Here is an 18,500-nt window from a genome sequence, read left to right as displayed (position 1 = left end):
GAGTTTGTGGCTAGAAAGAACCATCTAGTCAATAGTTTTGATTTCGTTTTTTGCTCCTCAGCAGTGAATGGTAGCAGAATCAGGAGGGTCCATCCCAAGGATTATTTTGTTTGTTTTTCGTTTTGTTTTGGACAGAACAGTTCCGTTTCCTCTCTCTTTCCCCCTCCTCACACAGTTTGCTCTCTCTCTGGTCATTCTGTAAGCACTTACAGCATCGTGGCAATGGTTCTGCCGATGCGATCGCATGGAGCGAAGAACCACCCCTCTGCAATGGGCACCTCTGGGTTGCTTATTGCAACCCATGGTGCTGCTGGGGCCTTTGTTCAGAAAAGCACTTAAGCATGGGCTTCAATCTGCTCCAGCTCACAAAGCGTTTGCTTAAGAGTTTTGCTGAATTAAAGCCTGAGCACGGCAGAAAAAGACGGGCTTAACTTTCTAAACTTCCCGTTGTTGTTGTTGATGGATGCAGTGAGAGCTTTGCAGGTACAGGGCTGGGGGAAGGCAGGGCAGCACACGCCAGGCAGGGCCATGGGGCACAGGTCAGCCTCTTGGGAAAGGACCTGCGTTCCCTGTGCCAGCTCCTGGAGGAGAGGTGATAAAGGATGGGGAGAAAGGCCGAGACACGGGGGAGAAGTCAGGTGCCTGGAGGGGGAAGGTGGTGTGCATAGATAAACATGGGCCCCTCGGGCACACTGAGCCGCATGAAGGAGGTGTGGAACAGCTCTGCATCAGCACGGGGCCCAGCAAAGAGCTGCTGAGTGCAGCTTCCCCTCTCCTCCGTGCCTCGGCCTTCTCCTGCTGCCTTGTGGTGGTTCAGTAGTGCAGCTTGGTGGGGTGGGCTGGGGTAGAGGCACAGACACTGCGTGTAGCAGCAGGCATGGCTCCTCTGTGCCCAGTGGTACTGAGGTGCCCCAGGGAGTGCCTGCCTTGCTGCTTGAGCAGCCCTGCTGGCTGTGCTCAGAGGATGGGGTGTGAGGGCAGGGGCTCCACGCTGACCCCACAGAAGTCAGTTATGTCCATTGGGTGCCAAGTGAAAACGTCTGGTGTGCAAGATGGGGCCTGTGCTACAGCTGAGGGGCCTCCTGCAGCCCATCACCATATGATGTGAGTGGCTGAATAGGGGAAAAAGGGACAATTACAGAACCTGCAGCAAATGCCATTAAAGCAAAGGTCTTTGCCCCATCTCAGTTCTAGAAGTTCCAGGTCTCTGTTCCCACACTCAGCCCCAGAAACGGGAGCTTCGTTACGTGTGCTAGAAAATACACAGCAGAGGGCAGGGGATATACCAAACAAAACAAAAACAAACAACAGAATGAAACCCTGTAAAAATAAAAGCCACACAAAATAACTGATAGAGGAAAAGAACTCCAAAGTATTAAATAAACTACAAACTAGTAATAACAATATTTCATTTGTTTTCATTTGTTTCATCTCTACAAAATTCAAGTTAAAAATTCGGAATCGTGCAGCTCCGGTCAGTGCTAGGAGTGTGAAGTCAGCCTCAAACCACAGAGTTAAGGCCCCCCTCCCCTGCCACCCCCTACAAACAAACACTACATTGAAAAAAAAAAAAAAAAAAAAGAAAAAAGAAAAAAAAAATTGCACACAATTAACCGTATCTAAGGGCTTTACAGAAGGCAGGTGACCCCCCTCGTCCCCCTGGCATTGGTTGTTTCGCTTTTGTTCTATATATAGTAATAACCTTTACAGAAAAAAAAATACTGTACAACTTCTCAATTTTTTTTTTTGCCTTTCCTTTTGAAGCATCATCTGAACATTCTGTCCCCACATGTACACAGCCGTGCTGCTTGTTTATAAATCAGACCTGATCTACACCAGTTCCTAAGGGATATAATTAAAAAAAAAAAAAGCAATCTCAACTCCTTGAGGCCTTTATCTGTTCAGGGTAGAAACAAACTGTGGGGATCCCTTGGAGCTGAAGTGCTTGAGGAGGGGCTGCATGTAAGGAAACAAAAACCAACCAGGCTTAAAGAGAAAAAAAGGACTCAGCTCAGACATGAGGAACCTTTCGCTAGGCTGGTGTACTTACAGACTGGCACTGACAGAGCTATGACAGAACGAGTCTGTACGGCTGGTCCTTCTGGAGCTGTGTGGATGCAGAGAAGCCCTCTTTCTCAGACTCTGGTGAGCATTTGGGGTCAGACAGCTACAACCTCACCTGCCCGAGTCCTGGGCAGTCTCCTGTAGTGTGTGTTCCCAGCCTGGGCTAGGAAAAGAGAGCAGGGAGAAGATGAACCTGTGACCAGGGAAAGCCCAAGCTTCCAGAGGCGGTAGGTCCCAGCTTACTAAATTCCATTTACTCATGCAATGCCTGAACTATCAGCCCTACTCAGGAAAATTTATCAGTATGGGCACAGAAAAGCATCATTTTTTAGCTGGACTGCATCCTGGCCTCTGCTGGCATCTCCCCACATCTGTCTGTGCTGTGTAGCTTGCGACAGCCTCACGTTTTGTGGCTGCAAGAACCAAGGCTAGGCAAATAGCTTTGTGGGTGCTGCAGAATGGTCCCCACCCAGTGCTGAGCAAAGAAGTGGGACATCCCACATGGGATCCTGAATGCCTGTCTGCCTTCTCCCTCTTCAGTGGTGCCTTCACCCTCTTCTGGAAGTCACCAGAGCTACATTTTAGTCCGTGCAGAAAGCCGTGCCCATCTCCAGTGAAAGGCAGGGGAGGAGGGCCTGGGGTGGGGACATCATACCTGTCATCATGGGACTGCGTGGGGCAGAGAGCAAGTAGTATTTTCAAGGCTGTGTTAACGGCTGGGATGCTCTGCTGCCAGCACAGTGCTCCTTGTGCTGCACCGTGGCACAGTGTGTCAGCTCACAACCTCCTGACTCTACCGAGTCCTCCTGAGATGGGGATACTGAAGCACCACAAAAAAGCCTCACCCTCAACAGAGGGAAAGCACCTGGGGTTGGGATGAGATGGAACTGGATGGGAGTTGAACCCCAGCCCTCCAGTGTGACAAACCCTTCAACTGCCCGCTGCGCCCTTCCCGAGTTACTTCAGCTCAATCCCTACAGGCGGAACAGCAGGGATGGGGAGAGGTGCCTTACAGCTGTAGACAGAGAAAGTTTTACAATATAAATAGCATTCAAAATTATCATCATTAATAGTAAAAAGGATCTGGAAGAACAGAGGAGTGTCCCATTCCCACCCCTGCTCATTCATTAATGCATCCTCATTTGCGTGACAATAAATACCCACTCCCACCCTCTGCTGTCTGATGCCATCCATTTAATGCTGGAGAAAGAAGAGAGAGAGAGGGAGAAAGGTGGGGGAGAGAGAGCACCCCTCGCCCCCCTCCTTCCCACTGGCAAAAACTGAGCTAGTTGTCTTTGTGACACCAATTCCTTGCATATTATATATGTGTGTGTGTGTGTACATTATATATATATAGAAGAGACACACACACAAATATATATTTCTACAATTCATTACCTGTTGTTCCCACCCACCCCCCTCCAAGAAGTGGAGATTATTATTAATATCGTACAACTGAAAACATGGAAAAAAAAAAAAAACAAAAACCCAGAAAGAAAAATGGGGGGACAGAACCCCACCCATAACAAAGGGTCCCCAGATGGGCGCAGGCCCCATGCACCTTTCAGGAGACAAGGAAAAGCAGCTGGTACCCTCGAGGTTCACGTCCATATAAAAGGGTACTTTTCTGCTGCATCCTGCCCCTGTGTTCTGTGATCTGCAGAATGAAGCAATGCAGCACCAGTCCCGCTGCGAACCTGTCTCTCTTACGGGGCCTGTGGAGTATAGGTTTCCTTCCTTCCTCTCTCTCGTGTGTGTGGCACGGAGTTTGTATTTCATTTGCCGTCCCAATCTTTGTTCTTGCCTCATGTGGGGTCCCCTAAGTAATTCTGTAAGATCAAAACCAAACCACTGCTGCTGTTGTCTCTAGGATTAAGGAGAAGCTGCTGGAGCAACCGTAGAGGCTAGGGCAGCAGCGGGAGCCGGAGCAGGAGCTGAGGCTGGAGGAAGGGCAGGAGCTGCCTCGTCCTGCGGCCTGGAAGCATCACCATGGTCTGTGGAAGAAGAAGCACCCTCCTCTGGTTCCCCATCATCTTTAGTGGCCAGGCCCTCGGGGTCAGGCAGCGATTCTTCAGAATCCGTGTTCAGGTCTTCCTCTTCGTCATCCTCCTCGTCGTCATCATCGTCATCCTCCTCTTCATCATCCTCTTCTTCTTCGTTCATCTCCTCCTCGTCATCCTCTTCATCCTCTTGGGAAGAGTCATCTTCATCCTCCACCTCACCAGAGCCTGATGCTGCTGCCCCCGGCTCCTGAGGGGCAGCCCCGGCTCTGCTGGGGGAGGGCCCTTCAGCGACTTCTGACTGCTTCTTGCTGAGGTCCAGGGAGTCATTGAGGCCCACACCAGCCGCGTTCTGCAGGAAGAAGAGGGAGCTGCTGTTGTTGTCAGTGCTGAGGTTGAGGGAACTGTCCAGGTTGATGGAAGAGTTCTGGATGTCGTACTCAAGAGCGGAGTGGGCGAGGCCTTCGGGGCCAGGAGAGATGGCAGGCAGCTCCCCTCGCTCCTGCTTCTCGTGCTTGCGCTTGTGCGAGTCCATCTGCGACATGCCCACCACCGTGTGTTTGCAGCCAGGGTAGGTGCAGTGGAAGTGGGAGCACTTGAGTTTGTACTTGCAGTCGGGCACCTCACAGTCCACGCTCGAGCTGAACTGGCAGAAGCCGGCAGCGCTGATGACATCCTGCTTGCCGTGGTGCTTACGGTGGGCCGTCACCTTAGTGCTGTCAGTGCAGCGGAAGCCGCAGCGCAGACAGTGGAAGTGTGTGCTATTGCCAGAGAACTGACAGTCTGGGAAGTTGCAACTCAGTGAAGACTTGAAGCGCTTGAAATCATCCAATACCAGGTTGTCAACGCGGTCGTGGTGCTGGGCGTGCTTATACATGTGGGTACGGCCGCAGAACTTGTAGCCACAATTCTCCCGCGTGCAGTGGTAGTGGGTAACCTTGAGAGAGAATTGGCAGCTGGAGTCCTTGCAGTCCTCGTAGAGGTCGTAGCGCCGAAATCCCTCCAGCATCATCCCTTCATCCAGCATCTTGCGTGAGGATGCAGTCTTGCGGCGCTTGCCAAACGGGGACATGTCCTCAATAATCCAGAAACGCTTTTTGGCCCCCGAGGCAGTTGGCATAGTGATGGTATTCCCTGAGGAGAAAAAGTGAAGAGTGCTATTGCTGACAGGTCTCTCCTCATCCCCTAACTGTCCTGGTAAGTTCTCTATTTGCACAGGCAACACCACAACAGTCCCCCCCAGCAGCTCATCTCCCGGCTCTCAATAAGCCTCAGCTCTGGGGCTGCTGGCTGACTGGTGCTGCACATCACTTCCTTTGATTTTCAGCACGTCCCCCCTTGCCTCCAATTGCCACTCTTGTATAACTTAATATTATCCAAATACCGCTGCTCCTTTTCTGTTCTGCAACTCTGAGAGTTTCTCCTGCTGCTCAGTTATCTCTAGTCTTGCTTTCCTCTTAAACTAAACTTTAATGCAGAGGAGTTGGCTTCTTTCAGTCCAAGGGCTGATGTGTTTTACAGCAGTTCATTGTGGTTCAAGTAATAAACGAGTTTAAGCGTTTTCAAACCAGCAGGTGTACACTGCTTTCCCCTGCCCAAGCTCCTTGTGAGCAGGACACCATAACACACAACTGCCAAGGACAGGCAGGAAGTGGAGGAAGATCCCATGCGTGATTGAAAGTGCAAGGGGGGGAATTTATAGAAATAGGATGGACTTTGGCCAGGAGACTGCAACATCCCTCACTGTAATGAGCCTACATATTACGATGAGTGCACTTAGAAAGACAGATGGACAGATGTTCAATGGGGCCAATTCTCATCACCACTAGCCAGCGGACTCCAAGAGAAAATACCAGTTCTACAGCTTTCCCGTGGGTCTCAAAAATCACATGATGCCCCTAGTAAATAAAGAGCCCTCATCTATCTTCCAGTTTCATTCACAGGGCCAGCATAACTGGCTAGTGCTCGTGTCCCCTAGGATCCAGCTGACATCAAGGACTCGACCTCATTATATCTATTAACTTTTTTTTCTTCTCTGCTTACTATTTCCAGAATCAAAATCTCTAGGACCAACATGCAGCAGACGAGGTTGGAGGCAAGAATTTCACACCAGGTGCAAAACTGTGAGTGTAATTGGAAATTATAGCTTGCAATTAAAACACACGTTTTTCCTTCTTTGCCTTCCACCTTCATGCTGAAATTGCCATCCTTTTAAAGAGAGGCACAATTTGAGACATGCAGTGCATGGGACCTGAGAATCCAGAGCAGCCCGTATCCTCGTCCAGGAGACTGAGGCAACAGTCATTTGTTCAAATGCTGTGGGATCATTTTCTCCTTGCTGACAAGCAGGTATAAAAGCAATGGATGCTATCTTTGCTATACCTGCCTTGCTAGCTTGCAACTCTTTAGATGAAAAGGATTTGGATGATTATCCAAGGAAGCCTCCAAACGTTAAACATACACCATACTGAAAGGTGCAAGTCTACAGGCAGTGTAGCAGCAACCTGACCTCCCCATACAGTGGCATCCTGGTGTGCACAGGCTATACAGGTTGCTGTGTGAGCAGAGAGCAAAAGATCTTTCACATCCATTCCTTACGTGCACTTGTGCTCAAACTGCAAATAAGAGCACCAGTTTGGGGCATGCATGCTGAGATCATTGTGGTGGAACTGCACACAAAGGCTACTTTAACCAGCTGCCAGTGAAAGAGTAACTTTCTATCACTGCTTATTTTCTATTAGCAGTAGAGTCCGCGACCAGATCATCCTGCATCCCCCCTTGCAAATGTACTGTAAAGTCTTCTCTGCTCCTAGGCACACCTGGACAAATCCCTGCTATCCACATCAACTCCTTCCTCCCTCACCTACAAGAAATTACATCCAAACCACCAAGTACGGATGCTATTCTTGTTTGCCTTCACATAGTACTACAGGATGAGGCATTGTAAAGAGAAGACAGAATATCTGGGAAATAAAGAGAATTTGGAATCTGACCTGTTTAAAACTCGATGCATTTGCTCAGCTTTTACAGCAGCCCAAACAGATGCGCTTAAAACTTCAGCTGAACCAATTTTGTTTTCCTCATACAGCAAAGTTTCAGAACAAGGGCATGAAAAAGAAGATAACCTGCTACACTCATCAGCCATTGGACAGCATTCAGTCCCTGAAGCTCAGCTGGAGATTATAAACCTCAGCAGATTTAATCCTGACCAAATCTCAACAGTAAGTGCATGCCATAAGCTTGTCTTCTCAACTAATAACAATGTAAACACTTCAAAAAACTATATGAAGATCAATAGGTAAAAACAAAAGAAACTTAAAAATATGTGATTAGAGGAAAGAACAACACAAAGTAAGATACTGTAGGTAGCATGCAAATCAGTTAAAAATACAGTTTAGCATGTATTTTGGTCACTGGAAAACACTGTTCTGGATGGGGTGGATGCTTCTCCAGCCAAATCCCATGGCAAAAACCTCTGAACTTCCAAGCAGAGCTGGTCCTCCAGCCATACTCCCCACCATTTGCCCCAGATTTGCATGTTACTACACATGCACACACTAAAGCTGGCAGGAAGAATGACTGGGACATTTATAGGCTGCCAGAATCCTCTTTAGTGTGAAACAAATATGCTCTTGATTAACTAGAAAAGAGCTGGGAGTTGGGAAGAGAAGCCAAAGCTGAGACACACCCTAAAAACCATTCCAGCCAGAATGAGAATCCCCAGCCTGAGCCACCTCTGATCTTAGTCACACATGGGAAACATGGCAGCCTGAAACTAAAGCTCTAAATGTATTGTGTGCAGCTGTAAGAGCAGCTGCAAACAGTGAGTGTGAGAAACAGCCCGAGATGCCTGATGATGTCATCAAAGTGACACTGACTGTACTTCCCTCTGTTACTTGTGCTGAGGAAAGCAGCCCTGAATTTTATGGTTTTATATGTGAACAGGAAGCAGCGAGGCTGAAAGGAGCTATAAAACTACTGGAGCTGGGTACCCTGTCAGACACTGACCTACCAAGATGTAGGCAACACCTGTAGGCACTGGCCTAGGGGGCCTTGAAGTTCTAATGCAGAGGTCCAAGTTCATTAATGCTACAAGAGCAAAGGTTTGCTTTGTGGCCATCCTGCTGTTATCAAGAGCTGAAAAGTGAATTTTTTACACTATGGGTTATTGCTCGATTTCTCTCATAGTTTGGAGTTGGCTTGAAAATTCACTCAGGTATCTGAATTTTTCACAATGATCTGCTCTGCTTTTTGGCTGCCCTTCATAGCTGTGGTTACCATGTCAGCAGACAAAGGGAGCAGGCATGAAGGGCCCTTGGATAATGTTAAGTGAGACACAGAGTGACAAAGGCTTTTTTTTAACTGACTCAAAAGGTGCAGAGAAAAATGTGGGCAAGGTGAGCGGGGAAGGAGATGGGCAAAGGACACTAAGAGAGAAAGCAAAGTGTTACCTGCTGCATCCTGAACTAAGGGAACGTCACTTTTTACTGGAGTTGGAGTGGCAATGATGGGCGAAAACCCAGTGGTGCTGGCGGCAGGCATGACAATGCCTCTGCTGGATCCAAGAGTGGCACTGAGCAGAGAGTATGAGAGACAAGATGGAGAGAAAAGATAGGGGAGGGTGGGAATGGGAGACCTAAGCAGGGCTTGTGAGAAAGATGGAGGCAGAGGTGGAGGTTGAGGTTGAGGTGCATTGTGGGTAGCATCATCGGCAGCAGCAGTGGCAGTAGAAGGAACCAGGCAGCCTGGAGAACGTGGAGAGAAAAAAAAAAAAAAAAAAGCAGAAAAAAAGGAAAACAAAAACAAGAAACAAACAAACAAAAAGAAAAAGAAAAAAATAAAATGAGAACCCAAGAGCGGAAGCAGTATGATGAAAATGGAAAATACATTAACAAATGTATGAAACAGAACTGTAACAGAGAAGAAACAGAAGGTGTGGAACTGACAGCATCAGGAAGAGGAAGGTTGTCTCTGCAGGTGAGGTGGCTTTAATGGCATGGAGGAGCAGCCACAGGCTTTCAAGCAGAAATTCCTGCTTGTCTGGTCCTTGCACATTTCTGCGGTGCCAGCTCGTGCCAACTAACAACCACGAGCCCTGTCTCAGCTCTGGGCAGGGGCAGTTGCTCACTACCTGGATAGCAGTGAAGGGCCTTTTCCTAGGAAATGTGATGGGATGGTGCTGGAGAGAGTGCCAGAAATCACTGTCCCACCAAAGCTCTCTGGAGGAGCTTTGATGCCATGGTGCATCCACTGTCACAACGCAGCAGTGCTCATCTGATGGTAACATATGGTTAGATGTGCTATTTTATAACCTTCATATATGTGCTATGGGAATGCAAAGCAGGAGAATGTTTGTGAGATTAAAGCAAACTGAGGGAGGCAGACTATCTAGAACACACCTCACCCTGGGAAGGACAGCTGAGAGATCCCTGAATCCACACTAGATGATAACAGAATTCATAAGAGAAACTAGACTTCTGAAGAGATAACTACGTAACAACTATGTGATAACTATGGGGCAGGAGATGGCTGCTTGTTATCCTTGCAAGCAGGAAATAAGGGCAGAAACTTATTTCTAAAAAGAGGAGAATGATGGCAGTCTCCTCTGTGTAACACTTTGCAAAGTGGCACAATGGTTTTTGCACGAGAAAGGGAGCCCAGTGAGCTGCTGTTACGTGGTGCTTTCTGAAGACAGGGCAGTCTTTTTTCCCCTTCTGTATCTAATATTTGCTATTGTACAGCCTTTCTGTACCTCAACACTATTAAAAAAAAAAAAAAAGTCTGACTTCAAACACTGCACAAAAATACCCCAAAAGATAACTGGGGAAATGCCAGGGACAGAAAGAGCCCCACAATTCTTTTTAATTATTATTATTATTTTTAAAGCAACTATACAACTGGATCCAGTCCAAGACATGGGATAAAAACCTCTGTCCAGGAGAAAAGTAAGATGCACTGTTAGTTCACAGACCCTTGAGGTGCACTTTCTGATGCATCTCTTGTCTCAGTGATGGAGGGAGCTAAGTTACAAGACACTACCATGAAACAAACACAGTTTACAAGGTGCACTTGTCCTTTATCCTCTCTTCATGAGTTAGTCTCCCAAGAGAGTAGGTAGCTGACTATCCATTTCACCCCGCCTTACCTGCTGATGTACTTTCATTGCCCACTGGAGTGCTGGAGCAGCTGCGGTCCATATTGGAAGATTCAGAAGAGATCCCCCCAGGGCTACAGCCAGTGTAATCCATGTACTCATCTGTTTCAGTGTCCATCATGCTCGGGGGTCCCTGAAAGGAAGCTGGGGTTCCTGATGAGGCTGGGCTGGGCGCCATGCTGCCAACCTGGGGGAGATTTTCATTTCTTGGAGCGTGGCCAATAACCTGCAGCAAGAAAGCAGGATGGGGACTTTCACACCAAAAGCAAGATGCCAAGACCAAAACCATCTGTCGGCACGTTTATTTCTCTCTGCCACTGCTCATGAGGAATAAATGGAACATGTTCATGAGTGAAACCCACGGCACTGTGGCTAGCAGCATGCATCTTCCTTCACTGGGAGCTCAGAGCATTAAACTTGGCACGTGTATCCTGGTATGTGAATTGTGATGTGCTCAGAGGCTGGGAGTGTTAATCTTGGCAATGATATCCTGGTGCACGGATTCTGATGCATTCAGAAACAGGAGGTGTTGATCTTGGCATTGCTGTCTTACAGTGGTAGGTCCTGCTGCATTTAGGGACTGGGAGTACGACTACTGGCCCTAGTGCCTGCCTGCTGAGACATGCAATGGGATCACAGGCAGAAACCAGTGACCTGAGTGTGTGCTGCTGTGCTCATGCAGGTGCTGTGACCTGGTCAACACTGGATAGTTGCACCTGGACAGGTAACCAGAAGCAATGCATAACCAAATGTATCAGTAAGTGCCTACTAAGCCCTAAGGAATAGAGAAAACTGGAGTTAGGATATAAAAATACAGAATGGCAGTGGCAATATAGCATGTAGCTTTGCTATACACAATTTCAGCAGCAGCAGTTAGTGGAATTAACCAATTAACTTAGTGACAGGGAAGAACAACTAAAAGGGACCTCTCATCCCCATGTTGTGGAACGAAAGGGAGTTCCCATCTTGCTTTCACAGGTGGCACCTTTTGCTTTACACATACCAGACAATGTCCTAAGGGGCAGATCAGTCACAGGGGTTTAAATAAAGCTTGCTTGTTTCATCTCTTAAGTCTGGGGACGTTAAAGCAAGGATGAGAGGAGCAAAGAGGAGGTTGCAGGACTGCTGCCATTCTGAGCAGGTGGTCAATGCTGCAATTTGAATTTATTTGTGCAACAGACAAACCAGTTGCTGTCAGCTGTGTTAGGAAAAAAAAAGTGACTGCACTGCCCTGCGTAACTCCCAGTCAGCAGAGAAATGTTGAGACTGGTCTTCCTCCCAGCTGAGGTAGAAGCAGCAAATAATTCTTTATGTGCAACAGGAAATGTTTGCTTTAACCAGTGTGTTCAATTCTTCCACATCCTAAGCACTTCAATTTTAATAAGCCAATTGGTGTATACTGAAGAGAGCAGGGAAGGAGTGCAAGTTGTAAATATGAATATTTCAGTGTTATCCTTTGAAATGTTTCTCTGTAATACTCACAAGGAAAGGCTGTTTAGATTAAGTAATGCTTTGATGTCTACCCTTTATCATCTCTCCTCATATTACAGAAGTCAAAACAGCCAAAGCTAGCTTAGGTGAACTCATGCTTCCCAGGTGTGCTCCTCAGTACAGACACGTATCCTTAAGACTGGCTATGAGTGCCTTGGAATTAATGCAGTTCTGCAGCAAGTAATCAATGGTTCTATCACTACAGTCAGACCTGCAATGTAAAAAAAAACAAAAAACAAGACCAGTGACTCACCTGAGTAGGAACACGATCAAAATTCTTCCCCAGCATCCTTCTCATGTGCTTTCTGGCATGGGATGTCATTTGGTGCTTCAGCAGGAAGGAGAACTGGCAGCCTTCTCGAATACAGTGGAAGTGGCTGTTCACCTGGTTGTATTTGCAACCTGCAGACACAGAGCCTACATATGTAGTACATGAAAGGTACCAAGAAGATGACAGACCATAAGGAAGATGGTCTGGAGCCAGGACAAGACTGCTGTTACAGGGATTTCTGTTGCATTGGAGATTATCAGTGGTCACGAGCTCTCCAGGAGCAGTCATGAATGAAAATAGCAGGTTTGTTGTTTTTTGTTTTTCTTTTTGCCTGCTCAGCAACTGAAAAAGAGGGTTACACTTAAGAAGGGGACCAGCAGCAGACCAGTCCCATCCCTCTTTGTTTTGTTATAGAGAAAGTAACCATTATGTTTAGTAGTGTCCAATACTCCCCAGTCTTAGCCAGTGCATTTTCTTTTCCAAAGGGAATAAAACCAAGACATTTGCCTGTATTGTCACATTTACAGTTGAAAATATATGCTCACAAGTAGATTTGAAAGGAAGAGTTCTTTTTCTCCCTTTAACTATGCTCTCTGAACAGAGGAACAGTTGCTTAGAAGCACCAGCTCCAGGACAGGACAGTGGTCAGACAGAAAAGCTAGGAAGTGTTTACTGCCACTCCAAATGAGCAGTGTAATAGGGGCGGCCACTAAACAATTTATAGAGCTGTGGTACACCACACTGCACAGAATCATAGAATACCCCAAGTTGGAAAGGACCTGTAACACATTCTGCTCCTTGCAGAAAATGCCATGTATGCTGGGAGTTTGTGTATCTTGTTAACAGACTGTCCTGAATAGCTGCATTCTGCAGCAGACAAATAATGGCTTATTGCTCTGTTTTCACTGCAACATCAACAGTCGGGCTGTGCCTGCTCTCCATCATCCCCTGTACATCACCTTATGCACACACAGGCACAGAGCCCCAGCTGTAGTCATCTGTCTATACCCACTGCCTTTACTTACATCCCTACATACAGTTTTCACTCTCTCTGTACGTATACACAAATACACCTAGACTTACATACACAAAAACATATAATATTAATCTATTGATCTAATATGCGTGTGTTCACCAACTTTCACAGCCCCTCAAGCAGGCCAGTGCTTCTGCACCTGCTGTATGCATACTTAACCTACAACAGAGAGCTGCACAGCAAAACAGACATGCGTTTACATGCTGGTATGCTCATCCACACCCACACAAACACATCCACCTACCCCATCCAGCACGCTCCCTGTCTCTACGTAGGCCAAAGCAGAGAGCTGGCTAAACATACACTTCACACACGGCAAGCCCAAGCTATAGGCACTTGTACATCCCAGTGGATGCGTGTACCCCTCCGACCCCAAAATAAACACTGCTGACACAGGCACAGCCCATAGCCATCTCGCTGCCAAGCAGCTCCTGAATCACCCAGCCCATCTTTAGCTCACAGACAGCGTTTTATGTGCAAGCCAAGTTGCTGTTTGTTTAGGTATTCCACTCCCCCACAGCCCCACCTCGTTTGTCCTCCCCATCACGTCCCGTTCTTCAGGATGAAGAACAAACAGCGCTGGTGGGATTGAAACGGTATCAGCAAAGGGCAGGTGAAGGCTCGCCCGTTGCCAAGGCAGCCGTGTAGGCTGGGTGTCATGTATCACTGTCCTGCTTTGTCTAACCCCTTCTATCACCTGAAACGCCTGAAGTTGAGTAAATAACAGCAACTGCTGAATCCAGTGACATGTGTAAATGAGACCTAGGTGAGTACTGGCTCTGGAGTGTTGACACTCATTACCCCAGTTACCACAAACAAGTCGCCATTTGGGTACAAATTCCTGCTGTTTGGTTCTGCTTACTGTGGCTGTTACCCTGCAATGCTCAAGAACGAACAACAGCGGGCAGGAGGAACGGACAAGAAGGTCAGACGTGTTATTCCAAACCCCACTATGATTCAGCCTTAAGCCAGGACCAATAAGAAGATTGGCTTTGTGATAACAGTAAGGCAAAAGGCAACGGAGCGAGTCCTGGGAGGTGAGGATGGAGCTGAGCTGCAGCTTTCCCTAGGGACTGCCTCCAGCACAGAGCGCTGCGCTTCAGCTCGAGGACACCTCCCTGGGAACGTGTTCTGCTTTCTGTTGCTGCACGTTTGTTTTACCAGCTTTACACTAGAGGCTCTTAGATTTAATAACTGCTATAGTGCTGCTAATAGTTTTGGCAAATGGGCAAGCCATGGTGTGAGGCTGTGTGCACGGCAGGGTTTCCTTTGGCTGCGTGCTGCTGCAGGGCTGCAATGAAGGCACAGCACTCGCTCTGCTGCTCACAGACAGCTGTGCAGAACAGGGTCAGGAGAAAGGAGCAGTTTACTGCATGCCCTTCTCTGTACTTCTGTCTCAGGTTATTTACCCTTTGGCTTTCAGGATGCAGCCCTGGCAACAGCAACAGAAAAACAAAAGTCATCTGAAGCTGCGTGGAGTCAGGCACGGCCACAGCCAGAGGTCGATACAGCAGGACTCTGCATGAGAGTCTCATCAGAACAGACATTTCCTATATGCTGCTTTTCCTCCTAAGAGCGTCCTTCAACTTCTTCAACCAAGACAAGCAGTAGGTCCAAAGACTGCAAAGTCTCCCCTCAAAGAACAAGAAAAATAAATATTTTTAAACGGCCTTCAAAATCAAAAGGAAGAACAAAGGGGAACCTGTATCTCCAAACAAGTGTGTGTGTGTGTACATAAAATCCTCTGTACTACAGCTCCTAGTCATATAAGATCTTTGATCTATTTGAGAAAATAGGAATCCTCATGCCTCAACACAGAGAGATCAGGAACTGATTTCTGGTTGATCTGTTTCTCGTTTAGTAATTTAATTAGTCTAACTCATATGCTTTAACTCATTCCATTCTTATCCTGGGCGTAGGAAAGACGTGCAAAGGGTGAGGGAGAAAGAAGACAACTCACCTAATCTGCCACATTCTTCTCGCTTGGTGAAATACTTGAAGCCATTGGCTGCCCTTCTCTCTGCCTTCTCATGTTTCTTCACGTGCCAGGGCAGCTTGGTGGTGATGTTAGTCACAAAGTAGCAGCCAGGACGAAGGCAGTGGTAATGCCCTCGCATCCTGAATTCACAGTGCTGCAAGAGAGCAAGTAGGTGGGTTACTTAAAGCATGCGTGAAACAAATGCACTCTCGTTTGCCTGCTGCTAATGCTGTCCCTCTGAGAGAAGAGAGGTGTGAGCTGATACTCTGGATTATGTCCACTTTATTTTCCATGAGCCACAAGGCAAACTTGTTCCCTGCCACGTATTCTGCACTGCACCGTTCTACCCTGAAATATCCCAAACCCCAGCCAAGATTCCATCACTTCTCTTAACTTGTGGGTTTCCCCAGTAGTCAGAGAGTTTCACTTCAAATCATCCTGCAGCTCTGAGCTCATCTGAGCTACCTTGCCCACCCAAGTCACACATAAAAAGCAGTGGGATTTCTTGTTCAATGGAAACCCGACAGTAGATCAGGTAATTAAGATCCTTCTTCCACGGATCTGTCATCAGACCAGGAATGAAACCCTTGGCCTCAGTTCCTGTTGCACTGCCTACTTGTTCCTGCACACATCCTCAGGATGGGACACTTTGAATCACTCTTACCTGGTTTGGACAGAGACACTGCAGAGAATAGTAAGCAAACTGGTCTCGCACATTCACCAAATTATTGTTGGGGTTGATGTGGTCCAGGCAGTGGGATTCTGCTTTGCCAGAGGTTTTGCACACATACTTGCAGTTCCCAAAGAGACAGTGGAAGTGGAATTTATTGGCATACTTGCAGTCCGTTGCCAGGCAGGGATCACTGGAATACATCCAAAACCCAATCATCACCTTCACTCATTTCACACATTTGTTTCTTTGCCAACATTTAATTCAAGGGGAGCCCAGCTGAAGTCCCTGTTCCAAACATGGCCTGCAGATTTCCCATAGCCTCCTTTCTCTTTAATAAAATTGATGCTGGCAATACTACTGCAACTCTAACAAGTCTGTGCACTTTCTTAATTAAGATTATTAAAATATAGCAATGCATGGTGGGATCTGTAGTTTCTGAGGGCCACGATTCTAATTTAAAGTTTTCTTTCAAGATCCAATCCTCAGTGGTAATTCAGACACCTTGTAATCACACTGGTAAATGCCAGGTCTTGCCCCAGTTAGACAAAATCTGCAGCAGTCTTGTTAAACACCGAAGTGATTTTGGCTCCTGACTCCCCCTGCTTTTGAGCTGTGCACACAAAGGTCAGATAGGAGGTAGCTGAACACTGATCTCTTGGATCCTGAGCACTGTATCCAATGTTACTTACTCAGAGATATGAAAAATAATTAATACACTTCCTTGGAAGCAGACAGATGGCTGTCAGTGCATGGCCCAGTGTGTGACAGTCCATCAGCCTCAACAACTAAGCTGCAATGCCCAACCTGACTGTAGGCTCTGAGGCCTTCTGTAAACCACCTAACTTCTGCTCATCTGTATACCAGAAACAGAACCATCATCACAGCACTGTACTTTTAGTTACCTTACAGCTGTAAAGATGCTACGCTCCCCTCTGTTTCCTTTAGCATCAAAAATACTGCAAAGAACAGTTATTTCTGTTTACCTCCCACGAGGTATAAAAAAAAGGCTCCAGTGATACGTACATAAAGTTTATTTCTCCTCTGAACTCTTATCTAAAAGTGCTCCCAGATGTACTGGAAAATCCTGCTGTACTTTTTTCCCCCTAGCATAGTTGAGGCTATGTTCTAGAGCAAGAAGCAAGTTTTCTTCAAGACTGTCTGTTGGACAGAAGGCACCTCAGTGGGTGAATACAGATATAGAATGTAACTCCAAAGAGCAGTAAAGAGGGGACTGCAAAATTGGAGAGGACACAGGGAGGCAAGCAGCATCTCCAACAACTTACTTCTCCTGGAACTGGAGAAATCCGGGTTTGACCTGAGGCTTGGCGTTCTCCAGGGAAGTTGTAGCCAAGGGTGAGGTTGCCAGGTTAGGCACTGATGCTGGAATCTGAGGCATTTGGGGTATGGTTGAAGCCAGCTGCTTCCAAGCGAGCAGTGTGGGGGCAGAGGGCACAGTTGCTGGGCTCGGGGTGGGCACATCCAGGGCTGGAGCACTCGCCATGGTGGCAGATGTAGCAGATGGTGACGAAGGGCCCAGTGAAGCCTTACTGTCAGTAGTAGTTGAGAAGGGAGACTCGGAGTTACTTTTCACAGCCCCACCCTCGGTTCGGAAGTGAAAACTGCAATGAGACAATGCAATTTGACATGACATTAAACACTGCATGTAACAAATATCAGCAAAACGCCGCTGCAGTCTATAAGCAAACTAGCTGAGTGAAACCCTAAAAGGAACTCTGTCCATTTTGTGGACAGTTGTAGGGCCCTCTGAGAAGATCTGTGAGGAGAAGGGAATTCATTAGGTGGGGTGGAGTCAGAAAGGTGTAATAATGTGTTAAAATCAGAGCAGTGCAAGAATGGCTGCAGCCAGAAGATCGGTACAACTGAGGGTTGCTTCCCATGGCTGGTGAGAAGCCAGTCATTTGTAGTAGTGAACTACAGGGAAGCATCCAACTCCAGAGACCAACTGTGCTGACAGATCCTCCTACCCTAAACTGCACCACATCCCCTTCCCTCTAAACCTCATCAGACACAGCCATGCGGCCAGCTGCCAAAGGCCACACTCACTCTTTGTTCAGGCTAATCTTCCTTTGCCTTTAAAAGGAACGTGCCGTGGGATTAAACTACAGATTATGTCCCGTACAAATTAATTCTACAGAAAATTTGCAGCATCCCAGCCTTCATCTGATAGTTCCTCACTGTGTCAATGGGAGCGTATCTCATCTTCATTCTTCACACAGGAGTCACCTGGAGCTGAGCATGCTGCACAGCTGCTGTTACAAGACAGGCCATGACACCTAGTTCTGGCTACCAACGCCTGGGCTGTCTGCTGCTTTCCAAAATGATGTAAGAGTTTACAACACAGAATACTGCAAGGTGAGCAGGAGGCTGCTGTCGAGCTGGACGCTTTGTTTCCTTTCAAGAGCCTTACCTATATGGTGCCAACATCTTAAAGCCACATGAATAAAGGGTTAGAGGAGGCTTGTTAAAAAAGATTTGTCATGACAGGAAAAATAAAATGCTTTCCATACTGCAGTGAAGGGAAGCTGTCTGCTCTACAACACATCCGCATCCAGCCTCAACAGTTGGGGTTTACAGACTCCTTTCCCCTCTCACTTTCTGTACTTTCTTTGTATCTGGTGTACTTGTATACTGAGAAATATGGGTCTCCTTGAACACACCATCAAGTAGGCTATGGAAAAACACAAATGTCCAATTCTCTACCTTGCCAGTGCTGCACAAGATGTCAGTCACAAGCTGTAATGCTACAGCATGATGGAAAGTACATCAATGATAGTGAGGTGGCAAAGTCTGAGGCTTCAGCAAATGAGGACAA

The 18,500-nt window shown here is 47.1% G+C and overlaps 1 protein-coding gene across 8 annotated transcripts in view; it reads right to left on the bottom strand.

Annotated features, from left to right (window-relative positions):
- Positions 1-3,500: 3,500 nt before the first annotated feature.
- The window catches only part of CASZ1 (castor zinc finger 1), a 148,293-nt gene continuing 133,293 nt past the window's right edge, over positions 3,501-18,500 (bottom strand). For all 8 annotated transcript variants that reach the window (XM_042831469.1, XM_042831475.1, XM_042831473.1 and 5 more), the window contains 6 exons: positions 16,951-17,286; positions 15,659-15,857; positions 14,977-15,148; positions 11,963-12,111; positions 10,210-10,444; positions 3,501-5,198 (listed from right to left, as the gene is read on the bottom strand). In XM_042831469.1, coding sequence (XP_042687403.1) covers positions 3,937-5,198; positions 10,210-10,444; positions 11,963-12,111; positions 14,977-15,148; positions 15,659-15,857; positions 16,951-17,286 — 2,353 coding nt within the window. In that variant the 3' untranslated portion in view covers positions 3,501-3,936. The remainder of the gene's footprint in view (positions 5,199-10,209; positions 10,445-11,962; positions 12,112-14,976; positions 15,149-15,658; positions 15,858-16,950; positions 17,287-18,500) is intronic.

Source organism: Centrocercus urophasianus, unplaced genomic scaffold, assembly GCF_019232065.1.
Source record: "Centrocercus urophasianus isolate 14NV4802_14NV808 unplaced genomic scaffold, USGS_Curo_1.0 seq_36, whole genome shotgun sequence".
In the NCBI taxonomy this organism is placed as follows: Eukaryota; Metazoa; Chordata; class Aves; order Galliformes; family Phasianidae; genus Centrocercus; species Centrocercus urophasianus.
This window is presented reverse-complemented; position numbering and strand designations above follow the sequence as displayed.